The sequence below is a fragment of the Salmo salar genome, chromosome ssa11, assembly GCF_905237065.1.
Source record: "Salmo salar chromosome ssa11, Ssal_v3.1, whole genome shotgun sequence".
NCBI lineage: Eukaryota > Metazoa > Chordata > Actinopteri > Salmoniformes > Salmonidae > Salmo > Salmo salar.
The window spans coordinates 84,001,073-84,024,410 of NC_059452.1; the positions used below are offsets into that span (position 1 = coordinate 84,001,073).

Consider the following 23,338-nt stretch of genomic DNA (forward strand, 5'->3'; position numbering starts at 1 on the left):
TATTATATAGAATTCTTGCCACCAACAAAATGTTGAATATTTGTGGCATAAAATCATCAAAGCGCTGCAGATTTTGTTGTGAGGATACAGAATAGCCTGTTTCTGGTCTCAGGTTCAGGAATGGCAGGGCATTGACCCTGGATGCTTCTGTGTGTCGCTCTGAATGGGAGTCTGTTGGATGACTGGTATGATGTAGTTGTTGAGCAGCATCACTGCAAGTATGTTTCGGATATTCAATAAAAACAACGGGGGGAAGTCTCTGGGACAATTTCTACACAGTATTTGGTGACTTAATTTCTTCCCGTGTCAGACTCGCAAGGCACAGATCTAGGAACAGTTTAGCTTCTCTAATTGTGATCTTAACTGTTCAAGGGGAAATGAAGACTACTTTCTAGATGCTAGCTATCATCCAACAGAGCAAAATTTTATGGTACCTCTCATCTCTATCTTTGTGTGTGTGTGTGTGTGCGTGCGTGCGTGCGTGCGTGCGTGCGTGCGTGCGTGCACAGCACCACCAGTTCCACGACCAGCTCGTGCGACACAGACTTCTCCAAGGAGGACGAACAGCGACTGAAAGACTACGTGCAGCAGCTAAAGAATGACCGTGCGGCAGTCAAGCTGACCATGCTGGAGCTAGAGAGCGTTCACGTCGACCCCCTCAGCCTTGAGGTCAAGCCCCGGGGAGACACGCACCGTCTGGACCTGGAGAACGCTGTGCTGATGCAGGAGCTCATGGCCATGAAGGTGAGAGGGAGAAAGAGGGAGCGCGGGGAGAGGAGAGTGGGAGGGAGAGCATACACACGGGCCTTTTCATGCAATTCTACTCATTTTGCCATGTGGTGGAGAGACATTTTTGCAGTTTTTAATATGATATCTGAGTGAGAGCGGGGGCCCCCCCGGTTGTTAATTCAACCACGATTACTACAAGTTCAGATAGTTGGCCGCTAGACTAACTTACCGATCTAAAAAAAAGAAGAAGAATTGGACTTGGGCTAATTGAGTCACTGTCTGTAACCAGGTTTCCATCAAACCTTTTTATGCGATAAATAATGTCACAACAGACCTGTTGGAAACCGTGTCTGTATACTTTCCAAATGTCGACAAAACAAAATACACTAGACAAGGTGGGATCTTTCTGTGTCAATAAAATTAATTATGTGAGAAATATCGATATAATAACCATCATATCGAAGTAAACTTGGAGTCACGTGACGGTATGTTGTGTGGTCCTCCCACCACGACTTGGGAAAGCATGCAGTTTATTAGACTACAGATGAAATGAGTTATGATGAACTTCATAGGGTGGTGAAAGGGCACGGTAATGAGCTTTGATGTTTCGTATACTCAGTGTCTATCCTTCTTTCCTCCCTCCCTTTTTCCCTTCCTTCCATATGGTTACAACACCCCTTGATAAAAATAACTTGTAGCTTGTTAACCCTTCATTTTTGTATTTCTCCTCCCCCCTCAGGAGGAGATGGCGGAGTTGAAGGCCCAGCTCTACCTGCTGGAGAAGGAGAAGAAGGCGGTGGAGCTGCGGCTGAGCACGCGGGAGGCCCAGGAGCAGGCCTACCTGGTGCACATCGAGCACCTCAAGGCCGAGGTGGAGGAGCAGCAGGAGCAGCGCAGGAGATCCCTCAGCTCCACTGGGAGTAGTAGTAAAGACAAGAGCCAAGCCGCTAAGGTGTGTGGACAACACACACGCATGCACACACACTTGGCCCAGACAACACCCCCCCCCAAAACAGTGGCCTCTAAGATGTATACTGGCCGCATGGCAGGGGCAAGTGCCAGGGTGCACCCACATTTACGCCCTCTAAATTCTCCAACCCGAAAAGAGACCTCGTCCACCTATGGAAACACAAGCCCCAGACCCAACAGGTCTACCACAGAGCGGGGTTCAGGCTTGGATTGAGATTGAGGCTTGTAGACGGTGTGTCTCTCTCCTGTACGCAGCAGCATTCACTCTGAACCAATCAGTCACATGAATCATTGAAGAGGCTGGAGGCTGAGTCACAGCTCTGTCCACTCCCTTCTCTCTCTCCTCTCTTTGGAGTCTCTCTCTCTCCCTGTCTATCTCTCTCGATCTCCTCTCGTTGGAGTGTATCTCTTCCCCTCTCTCCCTCCTCTGTCTTGTTGCCCCCATTCTTCTGAGCCCCCATACACAACAGTCCTAAAGCTGAGAGGGCCTGTCACTCTGAAAGGTTGGCAGTTGCACACTAGTGTTCCCCTTAGTGAAAGTCTCCTGTGTGAGAAAGAAGTCTCTACTTCAGACTTTCTCAGTCTGTTGGGATTTTCCTCTGGGGAGCTGTCTGTCTGTACTCAGATGTGGCCCTAGAGAAGGGGCCATTGTGTGTCTGTGAGAGTCCTACTGTATACTCACAGTGACAGAGATAAAAAATAAACCTGGAGATGGGGAGAGTACAAGAATAGACAAGAGTATTGAGAGGGAGGAAAAGTGGAAGAAGGGGGGAGAGAAAAGAGAATGGTGAGTACAAGAAAGGAAAGGAGGAAAGAAGGCAAATGGAGGGGAAGTCTGAGAGTGAGATACTGTACTGCGTAAGAGGAGAAGAAACTGAGAGGATGGGAAGAGAAAGCAGACAAATTAGGACTTCCAGAGTCCCAAGTGCAATTCTAAACTATCAAAGACTTTGTGTGTGTGTGTGTGTGTGTGACTCCAAGAGGTCTGGGAGGTCAATTAGATATCAGAGCACTAAGCCCCTCACACCATCCATAGTCTTTTCTGCCCATTTCTTTAATACATATAGACAGAGATCAGTTGTGTTTGTGAGTGTGTGTGCCAGGATTAAGAAAGGGAATGGAATAGAGGTGTGCTTCTCTCTGATCACAGCCTTGAGCTTCCAATGCTGGTGGCACTACATTAGTCTTGTAATCCACTGGATACGATAACAGTGCCCTTCCATGTCCCCCGGCTGGGACAGGGATTACGTGAACACACACATGCACTTTACAACTCTTGGCATGCACACAACATTCCAACACACACCCTTACAGCTTTACGTGCAGACACACATACACACACTACCTTAAAGCTCGACCCCCCTTCTCTCCCTGCTATCTCCGTAGCTCCGTTTGTTCAATAAGGCTTACTCCTCGGTTGCTAGGAGCAGCCAGCGTTGAACGTGCCAATCAAAGGGCCATCTGTAAATGCAGGTGCTTTTCAGAGTGAAAGACAGAGCAGCCACTATTATTGCCTTTCTCCCCCCACCCCCTCTGCTTTCAAACCAGCTACCTTTTATATCTACAGACCAATTCTTATTGTTAGGGTCTAGAAATGGCCTGTTTGATTGTATTTCACACACTGGGGAAGACTCTAATAGCCACACATACCTCCCGCTGTGGGGGAGTTCTCTCACTCACACACACTATGTTAGATCATTCCGCTCTGTCAGAGCCCATGATCAGAGCCATTCATCACCTGGAGCAGTGGATGTTTGTGACACACACACACACTGCAAGCCTAATCAAGCAAAATGCACACAGCACAAAGGCTATTACCCAACACGCGCTCCCGCTCACACACACAACACTAACCAGCATCTCCCAGTATCTTCCCCTCCTCCCTTGTCTCTTCCTATATCCATTTCCCCACTACCTTAATGGAAGCCATGTTCCAATCTCCATCAACAGCCCTGTAATCAAATCAGGCTAGCAGGATAGCAGGCCCTGAATGTATGACAGCATACCTGTAACTCGATAAGTCATGTAGCATGCTCAATGAATACTCTGACATGCTTGTCCAGTGTGAGTCAAGCTGTATTGTTTTGTAGTCCAAGTGTAAGGCAATACACAGGGATAAGTGGTTGAAGCATTGACTATATGAATGGACAAAGCCATTGAAGACGTCACACCATGTTAGAAGTCTCAAGGGGAGTTTTATGTAGACATAACATGCACAGTTTGAGCTAGTCCAGGAAGTGATATTGCAGGCTAGCTCAGTGCTGCCCCCTCTTATTGAGTATCTCAAGTTGAAAGCTGACCGGTGTACTGCAGGCTGCCATTAGGTGATAAATTATCCTTATTACTTTTGTGTGCTATTTTAAAGTAATTGTTTCAAGGACATACATCTGGTGTAATAGAAGCAATTATTGGTATCATGATTGTCTTCTAAAAATGTTTTTATTTACACTAATATTGACCACGAAGATTGTCATTTTCCTATTCATTATAATGGGGGACCCTGCTTTCTGGAAACAACAGCCTGCAGTACACTGGAAGGCCTTGAACTTCATGGTTTCAATGAGAGGGGGCAGTCGTTCTCCCCTGGGTTGGTGGTAGTGCTGCCACCTATAAGACCAGGCTTTTTACTGCATGTGACAGCTTGAGGTAAAAGTTGCCCCTAACCACAGATCTAGGATCAGATTACCTTCTCCAAATCACATAGCCTCAGGAAGTAGAGGCGTTGAAGGTGTTGCAGCACCCCCTGATAAAGTTAAATAATATTTCCAAAATTATATAATTACTCCTGTCTGAACACTACCTTAATTTGGGCAGTACACTTGCCAAATATTGAATGGCTTGTTGTGTTGTAGCAACAGAATTATTATCCATAGAACCCAGGTAGCACATAACGTTCTGACAGTGGTGTTAAGTATTTAAGTAAAAATACTTTAAAGTACTACTTTAGTAGTATCTGTACTTTACTTTACTAATCATATTTTTGACAGCTTTTACTTTTACTTCACTACATTCCTGAAGAAAATGTTGTACTTTTTACTCCGTACATTTTCCCTGACAACCAAAAGCACTCGTTACATTTTGAATGCGTAGCAGGACAGAATAATTGTCAAATTCACTCACTTATCAAGCTAACACTTGGTCATCTCTACTGCCTCTGGGCTGGCAGACTCACTAAACACAAATGCATCTTTTGTAAATAATGTCATAGTGTTGGAGTGTGCCCCTGGCTATCCGTAAATTTTAAAAACAAATTTTTTTTTAAATATTTTGCTTAATATAAGGAATTTTTTATACTTACGTATATTTTAGCAATTACATTTAATATTGATACTTAAGTATATTTAAGACTTTTACTCAAGTAGTATTTTACGAGCTGACTTTTACTTGAGTAACTTTCTATTAAGGTATCTATACTTTTACTCAAGTATCACAATTGGGTACTTTTTCCATCACTGTGTTCTGCGAACCATATGTTTCTTAGAGCTTGCTAAAAGTGTGGTTGTCCTATGGCCATTTTGCATAAAACTTTCCCATAACATTTTATACAGGTTTCTCATGGTTATTTTTAAAGTTCTCAGAACGTTCAAAGAATGTTGAGAAACAATGTTCTTCTGTAGGAATTTCAGTACTTCAGCATTGTTTCCTCATGGTTCAATTTAAAGTTCTCAAAACATTAAGAAAACTTTCCATAAAAACCACAGGAAAACATTGGTAATGTTCAAAGAACGTTCTAAGAATGTTATTTAAAAATGTATATATATTCCGTTCTCAGCGTCAACAAAACTCATGGGTATGCTCAAAATGGCTGTCAGTTCTGACTTGAATGGGCACTTTCGTTCTATGGATTCTATTTCTATAGATTTTATTTCTCTTTGCTCTGTCAGTGAATGCTAAAGGCCTTTTGCAAATATCAAAATACAATCGCTGGAAATATGTTTGGAAAGCAAATTCATACTGCTGAAAAGAGAAACTAATTTGTCAGTAAAAACAACCGTTTTTTCTCACAACAACTTTGAAGAACAGCACTGTTTTTAAGTAACTCAGCACTATCTTGAGACCATCACTGGTATGGTGAGAAGCCTAGGCTACGCATATTCATGCAGTCTTCATAATTGGGTGAGTCAGTGCCACTGGAAAGTTGATTTTGTAGCCTACTGTGGCCTATAATATTTATATATTTCCTCCTAATGTTGTACAATCTGTGTCTCCTTTATTTGTAATGGACCTGGGCCAGGTCAAGACCAAGGCCCGGTTTCCCAAAAGCATCTTAAGGCTAAGGTAATGACAATGAATGCTTTTTGGAAACCGGGCCGGGGTTGTTTTTTTAAATCTGTTTGACAGTGTCAAGAGTAACCACTCATTTTGGTCCTTTGCGTAGTGTAAAAAATATTCTGATAATGTCTCCTCTCATGTAGGCCTAAATTACGTAGAATTGCATGAAATGCGTTTATAAAAGGACACATTTTTCCAGACCCTGCTAAGACCCTCCCCCGTGTGTAAATCGTAAAAACGCTTCTGCTGAACTGTATGCCATTAGGCAAATGCGATGATGGAATGTGTTATTATAAAGGGATTTTTGTTAACTTAATCACTGTGAAGCGCTGATCAGAGTCCAAAACGTGTACGCACAACAGTGTTTTAGGATATTGGCCCGTTGGTTTTCATAATTTTGCAATTCTCAGCGCGGATCAAGCAATTTCTCCAACCGTTATTACATTCAAATTAATAGAGGACGTGTACACAGAATGCGTTGGTTGGGATTGTGCGTATGGGGGGTGATAAAGGCCATAATTAATACCTGTGAAGCTACTGATACCTCTCACGAATTCACCAAACATCTTCCTAGCGCCATAAAAATACTGCCATGAATTAACATGGACTGTCAATGCAGACTTTTTTCTAAGGCGTCAAACTGCTGAAGCGTTAACGTCACGTGACACGTAAACGTTATGTAGATGTAGTATTCACGTGGTGTTCCCGTTGTGTCAGTTTGCTTGTAAGTTTATTATGAATTATTTTACCATGAACGCCTTAAAAATGTCTACGTGTTACACGTCACGTGTTAGTTTAAGTGTCTGTTTAGTTTATTATTAAAGATCTCACCATGATGTCACTTTACAAACGTCTACATGTACATGATTTTGTAAAAAATATTTTTCATTGCCAGAGTAATGTAATCAATTTCATTTGTCGATTTATCTAAAATAGACCTATCACTTTAGTAAAAAAAATATGAGGCTAGTTGATATCGCAGCCAGCCACCATTACTGTGTAGATATGCCTATTTCTCACATCAATACAGACACAAGGGCTTCTTTGTTGGGAAATAAGAGGTAGCCTAGGTCTCTAGAGGCGCATTCAAAACAACTCGGAAGTCGGTAATCTCCGACTTCAGTGCGTTCAAGACAACTGGGAACTCTGGGGGGAAAAACGAGCTCAGCCTGGGATTCTTTTTGTTTGTTTTGAAAGGTCATCCAACTCGGAATTCCAATTCAGAAACTCTGACATCTTTCTCTAACCTGAAAATCACTGATGTCATGATTTCATCTCGTTTTTTCCCCCACTTCCCAGTTTACCAGATTAACAGACACAATCACTGTCACCATGCAATCCTTAGGCTATACATTTCTGTGGAGATGTTTTATGGTTTAAAGCAGGGTTTCGAATTGAGGGGTTTGTGAGGATTTACTGTTGGCCTAACCCTTGTTATAGAGATGGGCAAAAAGCATATGCTACTACTCGTTTGCTTAGCCATAGGAAAAGCAAAGGTCCAGATTATATAAAGCGATCAAGGCAGTAACAATGATTAACCACAATTATTTCCATATAGTCTACTAGCCTATCGAAGGTCTTGCTCAGCCTAAACATCACAGGAAAATGTGGTTGGTTTATTAAATACTCTGCAATTTAGAGCTATGCCTACCGCAAAATACCAAATCGTTGGTATGGGTCTATGCATAGACCAAACAGCTTAACAGATAAAAACATGTATTATTCAGGAGAATCCCATTGAATCAGGCTATTAATTTTAGTGCAGTTGTGTTCTTACACATATCCTTAGACTAAATGGAACCGAAACACCCCAGCCTGTTTTGATCACAGATCATTACGAAGGCTGAACATTTCAGCTGTTTGTCATTGATTTAGCCCACAATCGCCTACACACGATGACCTATATTTAATCTGGATTTGACAAACAAAAGCCTGACTAGGATCCTGACTTTGCCACACGTCATTTGTTACCAATTAGGCTAAATGTATTCCTATTAATTTGCATAGGCTAACCATTGCGATTCATGTTATTTACCATCTTCTGCTTTTTATGGATGAACAGGCATCAGGCAAAAAAATTACATCATTTAAATGCCTCACCCACCCCGTACATTGTGTACAAAGTCAGCTAATGTCCACTCCATTCATATGCAAATACAATTGATTCATACACTGGCTTGTCTGGCTGACATGTTTTCATTTTAAACAGGCCTTCCATTATCAACACTGAAATCATTTTTTCAGTAGTCCTCTATTATGACTTAAAAAGTACATTCTTGTGGTTGAATATATATCTATCGTATGTCTTATGATACAACAATTAATAATGTTGACCGAACAAATACCATCAAGGGATACGTTACAATTTACAATAATAAACACCTTATTAAACAGCTGTGAAAACCAATCTGACAATATTTTAGATTTAAATACATAAACGTAGATTTTTTTCTGGTACGTGTGTCAATTTACTTTCAGATTTTTTATACTCCCATGGCAATCAGACTGAAATACTGAATTCTGGTGTGTGGAATAGAGAGGAGGTGGGTGTGGATGGGAGGTTCTGCCTGTCACTTGTTTTCAACAGGTAGTCAGTCTTGGAAGGTGGACTCGAAGAGGGAAACTGCAATGTCCAGGCGCTGCTGCCCTTTTTGTTCTGAGTGTTTGCAGTGCTAGTGTTTTTAGCTAATCTGTGCATCTCACATGATGTGCCCAGTATGATAGTTGTCTTGCTCTTTCTTAGCAGATAATGACAATAATAGTAGCTGATGTAATGAAAAGTTGGAGGGTGGTTGGTAATGGACATCAGGTGGATCCATGTCTGGGTGTTAGGCAGAACCCCTAGGTCCTGGAGAACAGGAGCAGAGTAAAGGGAACAGGGTAGGAGACAGATGTAAACAAGCAAACACATAGGTTAAAGGATTATCAGGTATGTAAAAATACAGTTATTGAATTATTTAATTTAAATGTTTGATTAGACATGCAATAATGTTAATGTCAGACAGAAAATAAAGGATACCTGTCTAATTGTTTATGTCAGTGGGGTTGATGAGGTCAGGGATGGTCCCTGGAAAAGATAGAGCGATGAGTTGTGAGACCACTGGAATTATACACCTTAACAGTACCTACCTGGAAGTGGCGGTTACTTAACGTGACCAGGGGCGGAAATCCCGGGGGGGGGGGACACGACCCCCCCATCCTTGGAAAAATATGATTTGTCCCCCCCAATATATCACTGAAACATAACTATGTAATTTAAATAATATTAATAATACGCAATGAAAGCATTTGTGCTGATTATAGACACTTAATAGCGTGTTTTTAAGTTTCAAAAGATTGCGACCCCCCCACCCTTTGCCTCACAATGTTTTGATCCACTGCCAGTTCCTTAGTTGGCAAGGTAACAGAGGGGTCGTATCTACTGTCTGAAAGGCACTCAATGAACGTAACTGAAGTGAGGTTAATCCAGTCAATCGCGCACACACACACTAGCTGAATATGCAGAGCTAGCGCGCAAATATTAACTATTAAGCTAGCTAGTACCTATTCCATTTATGTGGCCACGTCAAAGATGGAATCTTTGCTATCGTCAATTTATTCCAAGATCAGCATGCAGATGATGTAAGTTAGTGCTTCAAAGTCCCTGCGATAAGGTTAGCGATAAACTGAAGTCCAAACTGAACAGAACTACACTCTTCTACCATTGTCTTAAATATATTTAATGGTCTCGTTGCAAAAGCTAAATTGTCGCAAGGGAACTTTTATTTATTTATTTTATTTCACCTTTATTTTACCCAGGTAGCAAAGATTATAGCAAACACCACTGAAACGGAATTGGTGCTCGCTAGCTTTGCAAATTCAGCTATTGTTGGAAGCCAGCCAATATGAAACAAACTATTAAAATTACAAAAGGTTGCAGCATATGTTGTGTAAATGGTGAACTCATACAGCTGTCAACTCGTCATTTTAATCCGTTTCACATTTGCTAGCTACCTTTTAGATCGAAGCCCAAATAGAATGATAAAAGATAAGATGATAGAAGCCCATCTCCTACTGTAAATAACCTACACACTGTGTGTGTGTGTAGCCAGCCAGGTAGAAAAATGGCAGAAAAATAAAAGACGGACATCAGAGTATTTTTCAGTACACCAAAACGCAAAGTAAGAACCCTAGTAGCCTAATATCTCAAAGACTAGTTGATAAAATGTTCATAAGAAAGAAATGAAATTCTAATGGAAATGTTTCACAATGATGTCATTAGGCAGAGCAGGCAACAGATGGCACACAGACAGCAGAGCTGGGGACAGATAGGCAGGGACAGACTGGCAGAGACAGGGAGTCTCAGGTAAGTTTGTTGAGTCTTTGTTTGGCAACATTATGAAAGGTTCTCCATTTTTTTTACTTGTAAAATAGGAACATAATTGGAAAATGCCATGGATACCCCCACTCTCAACTTAAACTGGTGACTGAACTAAGATTTGTTAAAGGCAATGGTATTGCTGTTGTGATTAGTTGTGTAGTTTTGGGTACCAGTAGTTAGGAGTACGGCAAACACCTTATTTCTTTGGTTCCTCAATATACAGTTACCATATTACAATGTAGGCTGTGTGTTACAGCACTACTTTTGGTGTCCCCCTCAGGAATTGCTCTTGAGAAAATTTAATGTAATTGTCCCCTCCAAAGTTGATATCAGATTTTCGCCCCTGAACGTGACCCAGTGGTTAGCGTTGAGATTGACTATTTGGAGATAACCCCTGGGCCAGTGTTGGTACTGCTGACACCATGGCGATGCCGCCCACCACGAGGTGGCAAATTCAAATAGTTATCTGAGATTTAAATTCACCTTCATTTTAATAAATCCTCTTAGGGATAGGGGGCAGTATTTAAAAACATACCCAAATTAAACTGCCTGCTACTCGGGCCCAGGAGGTAGAATATGCATATTATTAGTAGATTTGGACAGAGAACACTCTGAAGTTTCTAAAACTGTTTGAATGATGTCTGTGAGTATAACAGAACTCATATGGCAGGCAAAAACCTGGGGAAAATCCAACCAGGAAGTGGGAAATCTGAGGATTGTAGTTTTTCAAACCATTGTCTATTCAATTTGTAGTGTTAAAGGGGTCATGTTGCACTTCCTAAGGCTTCCACTAGATGTCAACAGTCTTTATAACCTTGTTTGAGGATTCTATGGTGAATTTGAAGGGAATAACAGCCCAAGGAAGTAGGTGTCCCATTACAAGGCATGGGTTCAGTCACGCGCAGAGACTTGGGAGCGAGCTGAGTTCATATTCATTCCTAAAGAGAACAGATATGTCCGGTTGGAATTTTATTGAAGATATGTTTAAAACAACCTAAAGATTGATTCTATACATCGTTTGACATGTTTCTACAAACTGTAGTATAACTTTTTTGACTTTGTCTGGACTAAGTAAGCACGCATGTTGTGGATTTGGATAGTGAACCTAACGCGCGAACAAAACGGATGTATTTGGACATAAAGATAAACTTTATCGAACATTTATTGTGGAGCTGGGATTTCTGGGAGTGCATTCTGATGAAGATAATCAAGGGTAAGTGAATATTTATAATGTCATTTCTTAGTTTTATTGACTCCAAGATGGCGGGTTTCTGTTTGCTTGTTGTTGGTGTCTTCTGGGCTGTACTCAGATTATTGCAAATTGTGCTTTCGCCGTGAACCTTTTTTGAAATCTGACAAAGCGGTTGCATTTAGGAGAAGTGTATCTATAATTCTGTGCATAACACTTGTATATTGATCAAAGTATTTCTGAGTATTTCTGTAATATGTGTGCTCATGGTGCTCATTCACCGATAGGTTTGGAGGGAAAACATTTCTGAACATTATGCGCCAATGTAAAATGGGGTTTTTGGATATAAATATGAACTTTATCAAGCAAAACATACATGTATTGTGTAACATGAAGTCCTATGAGTGCCATCTGATGAAGATCATCAAAGGTTAGTGCTTAATTTTAGCTGTATTTCTGTTTTTTTGTGACGTCTCTCCTTGCTAGGAAAATGGCTGTGTTGCTCTTCTTGTTTAGGTGGTGTCCTAACATAATCTAATGTTTTGCTTTCACCGTAAAGCCTTTTTGAAATCGGTCAATGTGGTTAGATTAAGGAGAATCTTATCTTTAAAATGGTGTATAATACTTGTATGTGTGAGACATTTTAATTATGAGATTTTTGCTGTTTTGAATTTGGCACTCTGCTAGTTCACTGGCTGTTGTCAAATCGATCCTGCTAACGGGACCCGCCTGTTAACCTGTCTGAGAACCTGGGACGCTTGCGTCACACCCTAGTCAACAGCCAGTGGAATCGCGTCGCGCGAAATACAAATACCTCATAAATGCTATAACTTCAATTTCTCAAACAAATGACTATTTTACACCATTTTATAGATACACCTCTCCTGAATCGAACCACGTTGTCCGATTTCAAAAAGGCTTTACAGCAAAAGCAAAACATTAGATTGTTAAGGGGTCACTAAGAGGTTTTAACGGATGGTGACCCCAGCTAGGAGCGAAAGAGCACCAAGCTTTCCCAGGTCTCGCCTTCCTTCTTCCAAGCCATGTCATATGCCCAGATGTCAAAGCACTTGGTCCCCTTTTTCTCATGCGCCTTGTCCATGTTCAGTCTCACCTTGATTGATTATAGAAATACATACATCTCTTATATCTCTTGGAAGGCCAGAAAATAAATGAACAGCGGACAAAACATTTTACCTGGTCAAGAACCTCCACATCCTTCTCAGGACTGAAGGTGGTCCTCAAAGGCCTTCTGATCTGGTTCGACAACTTACACCACATCAGGTGGAGTATCAGTGATCTCAAAGTACGTTATGCAAAAATTGCAATAGAAAAACACTAAGTCAATCATGTTTTTTTCTATACTTCAGTATATGCAATATTTTTTATATACAATTACAATTGTTTACCTCAGTAAGCAGCTCCCGTCCGTACAACAGGCGATAGGGTGAGTACTCTGGAGGCCTGGACGCTGCTGTTGTGTGCAAAGCTAATTACCTTAAAAATACCAAGCAGTTTTTCACTCGGTTAAAACTCTATTCAGATGTCTTCAAACTCATGGACTATGTAATTAACCATGTTACCTCAATATTTTAAGTCAGATTGCACTTTTGCACATTACATACCTGAATTAATAGGGTAAAATGATGAGACAAAGAAACGTTCGTTTTCAGAACTAATCATTCTCCAAGAATGAAGAAATCTCCAAGATCTCACTAACGCACTGCATTGACGTCACAGCTCCCCCTAGCGGCAGTAATCATATACATACATTAAATGCAAATACCTGTGAGGCCTAGAAAATGGCTCCATAAAGGGATGGCTCCATAAAATAACAAACAAAATAAAACATAAAAAATATGACCGTACATATTTGTGTGTGGCGCATATACACATGGCATATGCTTGGGTACCACCTTGACATCTCTGATCTGCTTGCCACAATAAATTAATGCTAGAACATTGGTATCCAGGATTAGCTATTTGTATCTAGTCTCCTAATAATTGTCTTTTTGTTGGTCCTGTCAATGTTGAGTGATCACATGCCTCAGCACACAGGTTTCTTTGCCTACTTGCAAACAATGTGTACTAAAAGTGGGGATGTTTCCTAGTATTTCTGATTATCTTAACTCACCACCACCAATTAATTCCATTTTTTCCAGAAAACCACAGAACCACCACTGCAATATAGGCCTACACTCAGATAAAAAGATGCTATCTACAAACTAACAGGATTCCTCTGCTGTCCCCAGGTACAACCTCTTCTGTGTCTAGATTTTTGTCAACCTCTGCTCAGACTTAAATCGGAGTGTTCCAAGAACCTCCACCAGGGGTGACTATAGTATACTCAAACAGACAAAAAGGAGACACAAGAGGTCTTAAATAAAGGTTAAATAAATAAAATAACAAATAACACATTTCATACTGTATGCTCACACTCTCATCACTGTCTCCTTTGCCATCTTCTAATGTATTTTCTTCGAATTCCATCCATCCATACACACACACACACACACACACACACACACACACACTACTGTAGCATCTTGTTTACATTCCTCACATTTTAGGCATCCAGCTGAGGCCTTGGATGGATCATGTTGCACTGAGATGGGCAAAGGGGTATATGTACAGTCATTTTTAGTGTAGTGGCAAAGTAGTTGAATATGAGAAGAGGATGTGGTTACTTGTGGGGGTGGTGGGTTGAACAGCTGCAGTGAAGCTGATTGGTTGCTCTGGCTCATCACATCTTGACTAAAAGAGATTTAGAAATTAGTTCGACATTGCCATAGTTCAACAGCTGAAAATCTGTCATTAACATACTCCCAGAGATAGCAATACATTCAGTATTCACTGAATGAAGTAGTCTACCCATTCCCATTTACAATTTCATTCATCAATGAAATATATTATACTATAGCATATTCCATTCCATTATTATTATAGACTATAGAATACTCCTGTATCTACCTTGTACAATACCGTAATCATTGAATGAAGTAGCGTACCCATACACATTTACTAGCACATTGTTGTAGAATAGGCTACTACTGTATCCACACTATATTAGGATACCGTTGTGATTTTGTCAGGCATGCTTTTAGGTCTTCAATTGAAGTTGTATGTTGTACCTCATTTCCCTTCAGTGAAAGTAGTTAAGCATCCCTCATTCAATTCAGTTTGAGTGTGAATGTGTAGGCCTACTGACAGTGGAAAAATAAACCCATAGCTCCAGCACACAATGGCATGTAGGGGTAGTGTATTACAATGTAAAATATGTATATATCCTATAGCACCACGTGTATATTTTCATTTACAATTTAATTCAACCATGACGTTATTGTACACTAGCCTACTCCCCTATCGACACAGTAAATAATATTGCCAACATGCTTTCTACAATACGTTATCAACTCGTTATCAATAAAAATGTATTATTTAAAAAAAAGTCTAATTTATCAACAAAGTAGGCCTAAATATTTCCTAACGATATCACAACTTAAATATGCCTACTTGCTCCTCAATTGGATCAAGGACATATTGGTAATTATTTTCATGATCTCTAAGGAAACTATCTGGATGAACGGCCACTGCTCTCCAGATTCCTTGGGACGTCCTTACCCTGAACCCTAAACTAACACTAAACTTAACCGTTTTACATTTACACTTGATAGAAGTAGGGACATGCCAAGAATCCCGAATAGCACGGACCCTCTGGAAAGCCTAGGAACTCTATTCGACTGAAAGCTGGGGACACAACTCTTATTGGTTGTCTGATTTAGGCTCCTGGGAACTGGTAACAACACAGTTGTGATTGGCTAACAACATTTAGATATGTATACAGCGAGATAAGATAACATGCCATGAGGTGTTGAAGGAAAAGACAGATTACCTATAGATTGGACATCATCTTTTCTAGGCCATTAGCAATAACAGGAAATACACAAGCCGTAGGCTACACTTGGAGGCTACTTCGGAATGCCGGCTTACACGGGAAAAGCTGTAAGTTTCTAACATTTATGGTTGAGATTTAATTAGTATAAATATAAACTATGCACCTTATGGCTTTCATTAACACGCAGGCATCGCGCAGATCTTAGTAAGGCAGCCACACTGTGGTACGGTTGCCTAGGCTTAACGCAGACGTTAGAAAGGCAGCCACACGGTGGCACGGTTGGTTAGGCTTAACGCAGACGTTAGTAAGGCAGCCACACTGTGGCACGGTTGCCTAGGCTTAACGCAGACGTTAGTAAGGCAGCCACACTGTGGCACGGTTGCCTAGGCTTAACGCAGATGTTAGTAAGGCAGCCACACTGTGGTACGGTTGCCTAGGCTTAACGCAGACATTAGAAAGGCAGCCACACTGTGGTACGGTTGCCTAGGCTTAACGCAGACGTTAGAAAGGCAGCCACACTGTGGTACGGTTGCCTAGGCTTAACGCAGACGTTAGTAAGGCAGCCACACGGTGGCACGGTTGCCTTGGCTTTATTAAGCCTCTTATCTCCCCCGATACAGTAGATGGTGGTCTCAGAGCCATGTAGCTACGTCACAATGGGATGCCGGACTATCACGTCTCTGCATTTGTGGATTTTTATTTAAATGTATTTTATCAGGGTCGTTCTGAGACCAAGGTCTATTTTACAGATGAGCCCTGAATTACCTAAATTACAGAAAATACACACATGAAAATATAAATGCAAAATGCAAGCAGAAAGAAAAAACATCTGTCATAAAAAACAAACACAATCACCAGTAATAATGTTCTCAAATCAACTTTCTGAATTACACTAGAGACACCAGAACATCACATTTTAGAACATTTTGAAGATTGTTCCACAAATAAGGTGCAAAAAAGGTAAATCAGCTTTTAGCTATCTCAGTAGAGACCAAAGGAATTTCTAGAGTTAACCATCTCTGAGACCAGGGGTGGTAAACTCGTATGTCTAGTAATGATGTTTGGTACAGTGGGACTTTTGGTAAAAGGGCTTTATAAATTAAAACATAGCAATGTGCCAGCCAACTTTCTGGTAGAGAATCCAGTAATGATTACTAAAATTGTTGCCCGTCATAAAGCGCAGTGCACTATGATAAACTGCATCTGATGGCTTTAATGTAGTGGCAGCTGCGAACATATAGATGTCGCTATAGTCTAGGACTGATAGGAATTTAAACTGAATAATCTGATTTCTACTATTTAGCGAGAGGCAGGACATATTTCTATAGAAGAGACTCATCAATATGCTTTTTAAAAGACAGCTTTTCATCTATCCAGATGCCCAGATATTTGTTAGCAGGTACACGATCAATATGGACACCGTCCAAAGTACACATGCTTATGTCACACTTATTTTGATGCGCTCTAGAGAACATCGTTTTATCTGCATTCAGTACTAATTTCAGGTCAAGGAAGTTTTTCTGTAATACAATGAAGGCAGATTGTAGGTTAGATAGAGCATGGTCAACCATGGGGACAATAGCATACACAACAGTATCATCGGCATACTAGTGCAGGTTACAATTTTTTACAGACAAGTCGATTTTGTTAGTGTAAACAGTAAAAAGTACAGGACCCAAAATCGACCGCTGTGGGACACCTTTTGTAATATCCAGGAAACCTGATTTAACACCATCAGTAGATATATAGTACTGTACATTGAGTTATATCTGTCAAGTAATTTGTTTAACCTTTTACATACAGCCTGGTCTAGGCCAATTGAGGGAAGCCTCTGAATTAGCAGTGAGTGATAAGTATCGAAAGCCTTTGGCAGGTCAATTTATTTTCATTTATTTAACCTTTATTTAACCAGGTAGGCAAGTTGAGAACAAGTTCTCATTTACAATTGCGACCTGGCCAAGATAAGGCAAAGCAGTTCGACACATACTCCATGTGTAACTCTGTGTTGTTGTAAAACAAACATACAGTCAATAATACAGTAGGAAAATAAGTCTATATACAATGTGAGCAAACGAGGTGAGATAAGGGAGGTAAAGGCAAAAAAGCCCATGGTGGCAAAGTAAATACAATATAGCAAATAAAACACTGGAATGGTAGATTTGTAGTGGAAGAAAGTGCAAAGTAGAAATATAAATAATGGGGTGCAAAGGAGCAAAATAAATAAATAAATACAGTAGGGGAAGAGGTAGTTGTTTGGGCTAAATTATAGATGGGCTATGTACAGGTGCAGTGATCTGTGAGCTGCTCTGACAGTTGGTGCTTAAAGCTAGTGAGGGAGATAAGTGTTTCCAGTTTCAGAGATTTTTGTAGTTAGTTCCAGTCATTAAAGAGGGGAGCACAATGTTGTCTTTTATCCATACAATTAACCACATAATTTATAACTAGGGATGCAGCAGAGATAGTGCTATGACCTGGTCTAAAACCCGACTGATGTATATTTCAAAGATAATAAAGCTCTTAGCTGAGAATTAATCAAGGAATCTAATATTTTAGCTAGGCAAGAAAGTTTACAAAATAGGCTGATCTTTGTATTATTTAGATCAGGGCCTCCTGAGTGGTGCAGCTGTCTAAGGCACTGCATCACAGTGCTAGCTGTGTCACTACAGATCCTGGTTCGATTCCAGGCTGTGTTGCAGCCGGCCGCGACCGGGAGACCCATGAGGCGGCGCACAATTGGCCTAGCGTTGTCCGGGTTAGGGGAGGGTTTGGCCAGCCGGGATGTCCTTGTCCCATCGCGCTCTAGCAACTCCTGTGGCGGGCCGGGTGCATGCACGCTGACACGGTCGCCAGGTGTACGGTGTTTCCTCCGACATATTTGTGTGGCTGGCTTCCAGGTTAAGCGAGCATTGTGTCAAGAAGCAGTGCGGTTTGGCAGAGTCGTGTTTCGGAGGATGCAGGGCTCTCAACATTCGCCTATACCCAAGTCCATATGGGAGTTGCAGCGATGGGACAAGACTGTAACTACCAATTGGATATCATGAAATTGGGGCGAAAAGGGTGGGTAAACATTATATATATATGTGTGTGTGTGTGTGTATATATATATACACACACACACACAGTTGAAGTCGGACGTTTACATACACTTAGGTTGTAGTCATAAAAAAAAACGTGTTTTTCAACCACTCCACAAAAGTCTTGTTAACGAACTATAGTTTTGGCAAGTCGGTTAGGACATCTACTTTGTGCATGACACAAGTAATTTTTCCAACAATTGTTTACAGACAGATTATTTCACTTATAATTCAGTGGGTCAGAAGTTTACATACACTTAGTTGACTGTGCCTTTAAACAGCTTGGAAAATTACGGAAAATGTCATGGCTTTAGAAGCTTCTGATAGGCTAATTGACATCATTTGAGTCAATTGGAGGTGTACCTGTGGATGTATTTCAAGGCCTACCTTCAAACTCAGTGCCTCTTTGCTTGACATCATGGGAAAATCAAAATAAATCAGACAAGACATCAGAAAAAAAGTGGGGTGCACGGGGGTGGCAGCATCATGTTGTGGGTGTGCTTTGCTGCAGGACGGACTGGTGCACTGGGAATGTGATGAAAGAAATAAAAGCTGAAATAAATCATTCTCTCTACTATTATTCTGACATTTCACATTCATAAAATAAAGTGGTGATCCTAACTGACTTAAAACAGGGAATTTTTACTCGGATTAAGTGTCAGGAATTGTGAAAAACTGAGTTCAAATGTATTTGGCTAAGGTGTATGTAAACCTCCGACTTCAACTATGTGTGTGTGTGTGTGTGAGATATATATATATATATATATTTAGGTCACAAGGGTCACCACCTTTGTAAAGGGGGAGCACATGGGCCGCCTTCCAAACCTTGGGAATAGTCCCAGATATAATCGTCAGGTAGAAAATATGGGTTAATGATTCAGAAAACGGGAGCCGAGAGCTGCAGCAAAAATGGATCAAGCATGTCAGCTCCAGTGGATTTTTGAAAATGAAAACAAAGATTCACTAGAAGTTGACTGGTTAAACGTTGAGTCAGCTAGAGGCTGGCAGAGGGAAGAGCAGTCGATTGACTACACCACCGTTAATTACGCTTAAGTGTTTGATCTGTAGGCAGCCTAATCATCTCAGCCCATCACTTCACCAGGCGGAGTATGAGAATGGTCAATATTAGCACTGTATGGTTGTAGACCAGCTCTTCATGGTATTGTTATGTTCCAGGATTGTGGAGACTCTCCGGCCATCAGCGTATCAGACCTGAGGACACTGAATGATAGCGACCTGGCAGCAGAGCTCACCAACGCACTGAGACGGTAAAAAACCCAACGCACTGTGTGTGCGTGTGTATCTCTGTGTGGATGTCTGTCTATCTGCTATGTTTGTTTGTTCCTGACTCATCCCGTGTGTGTGTCTCAGGGAGAAGAAGCTAAAGGGGCGTGTCCAGGAGCTAGTGGCAGCCCTGGAAAGACTAACCAAGAGTAGCGAGGTCCGCCACCAGCAGAGTGCCGAGTTCGTCAACGATCTGAAACGGGCAAACAGGTAACCATAGTTAACACTCATAGAAGGTGGAGGAAATATTTTTTGTGATTAAAAGTGAAAATGTTTGTTGTGAATACATTTGGCTTTATTGTGTGTGTGTGTTTGGGTGGGGGGGGTTGTATATGGCTACCCATATATAAAGAAGATAAAGTCATTGGACTGTTGAATGAATACATTGGAGATATTGTTGGGATTCTGTTCTTTTATAACAGTAGTTGGCTTGCATTGTAATACAGGGGTTGCCATCTAGTGGGAAATGGGTGAATTAATGCACTATTCTTTATAGGTAGCACAAACACAATTCTCCTCTTAAACACATTGACGCTTAGTTGCTACATCTAACCATTTATATTTTACTTCAACCCCTTAGTGCCTCTGACTTGACTCACCACATCAAAACCAACTGAAGTCAATTCATCTGTCTGCATTTTCCTGTCCAGCTATTTGACTCCGTCTCTCCTCTCTAACCTGTCCCTCTCTATCTCGCCTCTCATTCCTCTCTGTCCAGTAACCTGGTGGCTGCGTATGAGAAGGCCAAGAAGAAGCACCAGGGCAAGCTGAAAAAGCTGGAGGCTCAGATGATGGCCATGGTGGAGCGCCACGAGACCCACGTCCGCATGCTCAAACAACGCATCGCCCTGCTGGAGGAGGAAAACTCACGGCCACACACCAACGAGACCTCCCTATGAGAACTGATGAGACGTCCCTATCAGAACTCACGAGGCATCACTATGAGAACTCACCAGACGTCGCTTCAGAAACTCACCAGACGTCGCTATGAGAACTCACCAGACGTCGCTATGAGAACTCACCAGACGTCGCTATGAGAACTCACCAGACGTCGCTATGAGAACTCACCAGACATCGCTTCAGAAACTCACCAGACGTCGCTATGAGAACTCACCAGACGTCGCTATGAGAAACTCACCAGACGTCGCTATGAGAACTCACCAGACGTCGCTTCAGAAACTCACCAGACGTCGCTATGAGAACTCACCAGACATCGCTTCAGAAACTCACCAGACGTCGCTATGAGAACTCACCAGACATCGCTTCAGAAACTCACCAGACTTCGCTATGAGAACTCACCAGAACTCACAATGAGAGACATCACTGTGAGAACTTGCAGCCAAAACTCACAGCGCCACACCAACAGGACCTCCGGGTGAGCAACGCTAGGAGACTTCATGTCTGGGGAGGACACTCTGCGGTGATAGCTGCAAGTTCATTGGCCAGCAGATGGACAGGTAAAACTGCCAGGACCAATTGGAGTTGACACTACAAATGACAGCTATCAATCATCTCTGCAGAACGACACATTATTTTTTACCACAGAAACCGGTACAGGAAAAGTGTCATTTTATATTTTTTGAGAGGAGCACTATAAGTAAGCAATAAGGCACCTCGGGGGTTTGTGGAATTTGGCCAAGCATCGTGGAGTGCCTGGACACAGCCCATAGACATGGCATATTGGCTATATACCACAAACCCCTGAGGTGCCTTATTGCTATTATAAACTGGTTGCCAACGTAATTAGAGCTGTAAAAATAAATGTTTTGATATACCACGGCTGTCAGCCAATCAGCATTCAGGGCTCTAACCACCCAGTATATAATATAAACTAACTATCTTTACTGGCAAATTATTAACTATTATCTCCCAGTTTATTTCAAATGTTAGCTTTGATTTGGGTTTGACTGCAAATTATTTTGAAAGTATTTTTTATCAATGTTGCCATTTAGAGTTATTCCATTTTGTTGCCATCTAGAACTATTTCTGGTGATTCCCTTTTAAGGAATACCTTTCTTTCAGCTCTACTTAACAACTTCCCAGTTTTCAGTCTACAAAGTACACTCTGCCATAGTGAAGACTTACTGAACACAAGGGCTCTATTCACTCACACGTGGGTTTGATGTCTGGATATCTTAAAAACAGTATTATTCTTGCACTGTTAGAATGCATTTTTTTTTAAATTCAGTCAGTGTAAAATCAAAATAAACGCAACCGCATTTTACTTAACCCCGCACAGGTAAAATGTGTGTATTTCACGTAACCGGCAAACCTGCTTCCAAGGTTTGATTGGATAGGGCCCTAGGTCAATACTTCAAAGTGCGCAAAATGTCCTTCCAATATGAATGGCAGTGTTTCAGGTTCAGCCTTCAACTATACAGCAGTGAATCGCAAGAGACTAGTAGGTGTGTGCACATGGAGGGGAGATGACAATAGGGGTGTGTGTATGTGAGGAGAGAGAAAAGGGTAGAGTGTATAAGAATGTTTAAAGCAGAGATCCAAGATTATTCATTTTGTCATCCCCTTCATGAACACAGATTTGTTGCACACACACAAACATCCTCTCCGGCCAAAGCACTTTTCACTTCCCGCTGGACAATAACACCACATTGCCTTGTTGAGGACAACCCGGACCTCCAATGTTAACCAATGGCTCTCGGTCGCTCTTTCGACCTCGACGAGGGAACCACATACTTACTATTCTATAGCAATCTGAGATGCTGCATTCTCACTACCTGACTGCTGTTGCGTTCAACATCACTACCGTTGCTAGTTACTATAAATCGGCTTAAACCGGGAGCCTGGCACCCAGGTGACACCCATGTTTCTAGATAACCATCAGTAGCCTGGTATACAGATGTTTTGATTAGGCAGGGGTGGATCAATTCCATCTAATTCATTTCATTTGGAAAATTGTCATTGGCAATATTTTGCTTCAATTCACGAACCAATTTTCCATTTAATTCCTGAGTTTGATTGTATTAACCCCAGTCCTGCTGTTTGGTAAGAGTCACTGCTAAAGCAAGCACTGGTGTGTAGACAAGTATAGGAGTGATGTCATTTCCTCTCAATAAACTGTCATAGTTATGACTTATCTCACAAATCCAGTCAGTACCTGTATTCTGTTTCTGTCGTGCTTCTCGGACATACAACGCAAGTGAATTTGGAGCGTACTCCAGTGGAGTGGTTGGTCTCATCTTCTGTTCTGTGAATGAGACAAGGGTTAGCGGGGTGGGCAAAGTTAGGGGGTTGGGGGTAAGGAAGGTGGGTTGGCAAACTAATGACCTTATTTGCACAGATCTGTTTTGGAATCAAATCTTGGCAATCGTTGTTTTGTTGATTTTTAAGAGGTTGTATTTGTTTATATAATAAAGTAATAAACCAATTTAAATAAATGCTAACTGAGTGCTTGTCTGTTTTTCTTATGCTACAGTGCTCCTGTCATAAAAACAAGCATTTATTCATTCAGAAGACTAAGTATAAAGTGTAATTTAGAAAAGCATGAGATGTCGCTGTCTGTCTTCCGAGATTTTATTATACTTGTTGTAGTGTTAAGCGTAAATCAT

The 23,338-nt window shown here is 41.3% G+C and overlaps 1 protein-coding gene and 1 long non-coding RNA gene across 4 annotated transcripts in view; one reads left to right on the forward strand and one right to left on the reverse strand.

Annotated features, from left to right (window-relative positions):
• LOC106563245 (colorectal mutant cancer protein) overlaps positions 1-23,173 on the forward strand; it is a 121,954-nt gene extending 98,781 nt beyond the window's left edge. For all 3 annotated transcript variants that reach the window (XM_014128653.2, XM_014128654.2, XM_014128656.2), the window contains 5 exons: positions 510-744; positions 1,469-1,681; positions 19,665-19,756; positions 19,860-19,982; positions 20,491-23,173. In XM_014128653.2, the coding sequence (XP_013984128.2) occupies positions 510-744; positions 1,469-1,681; positions 19,665-19,756; positions 19,860-19,982; positions 20,491-20,671 (844 nt within the window). In that variant the 3' untranslated portion in view covers positions 20,672-23,173. The remainder of the gene's footprint in view (positions 1-509; positions 745-1,468; positions 1,682-19,664; positions 19,757-19,859; positions 19,983-20,490) is intronic.
• Positions 6,871-13,213, reverse strand: LOC106563246 (uncharacterized). Its single transcript, XR_001319217.2, has 4 exons — positions 13,145-13,213; positions 12,929-13,016; positions 8,990-9,037; positions 6,871-8,818 (listed from the first exon to the last, which is right to left on the reverse strand). It is a non-coding gene; the product is annotated as an uncharacterized lncRNA (long non-coding RNA).
• Positions 23,174-23,338: the final 165 nt, after the last annotated feature.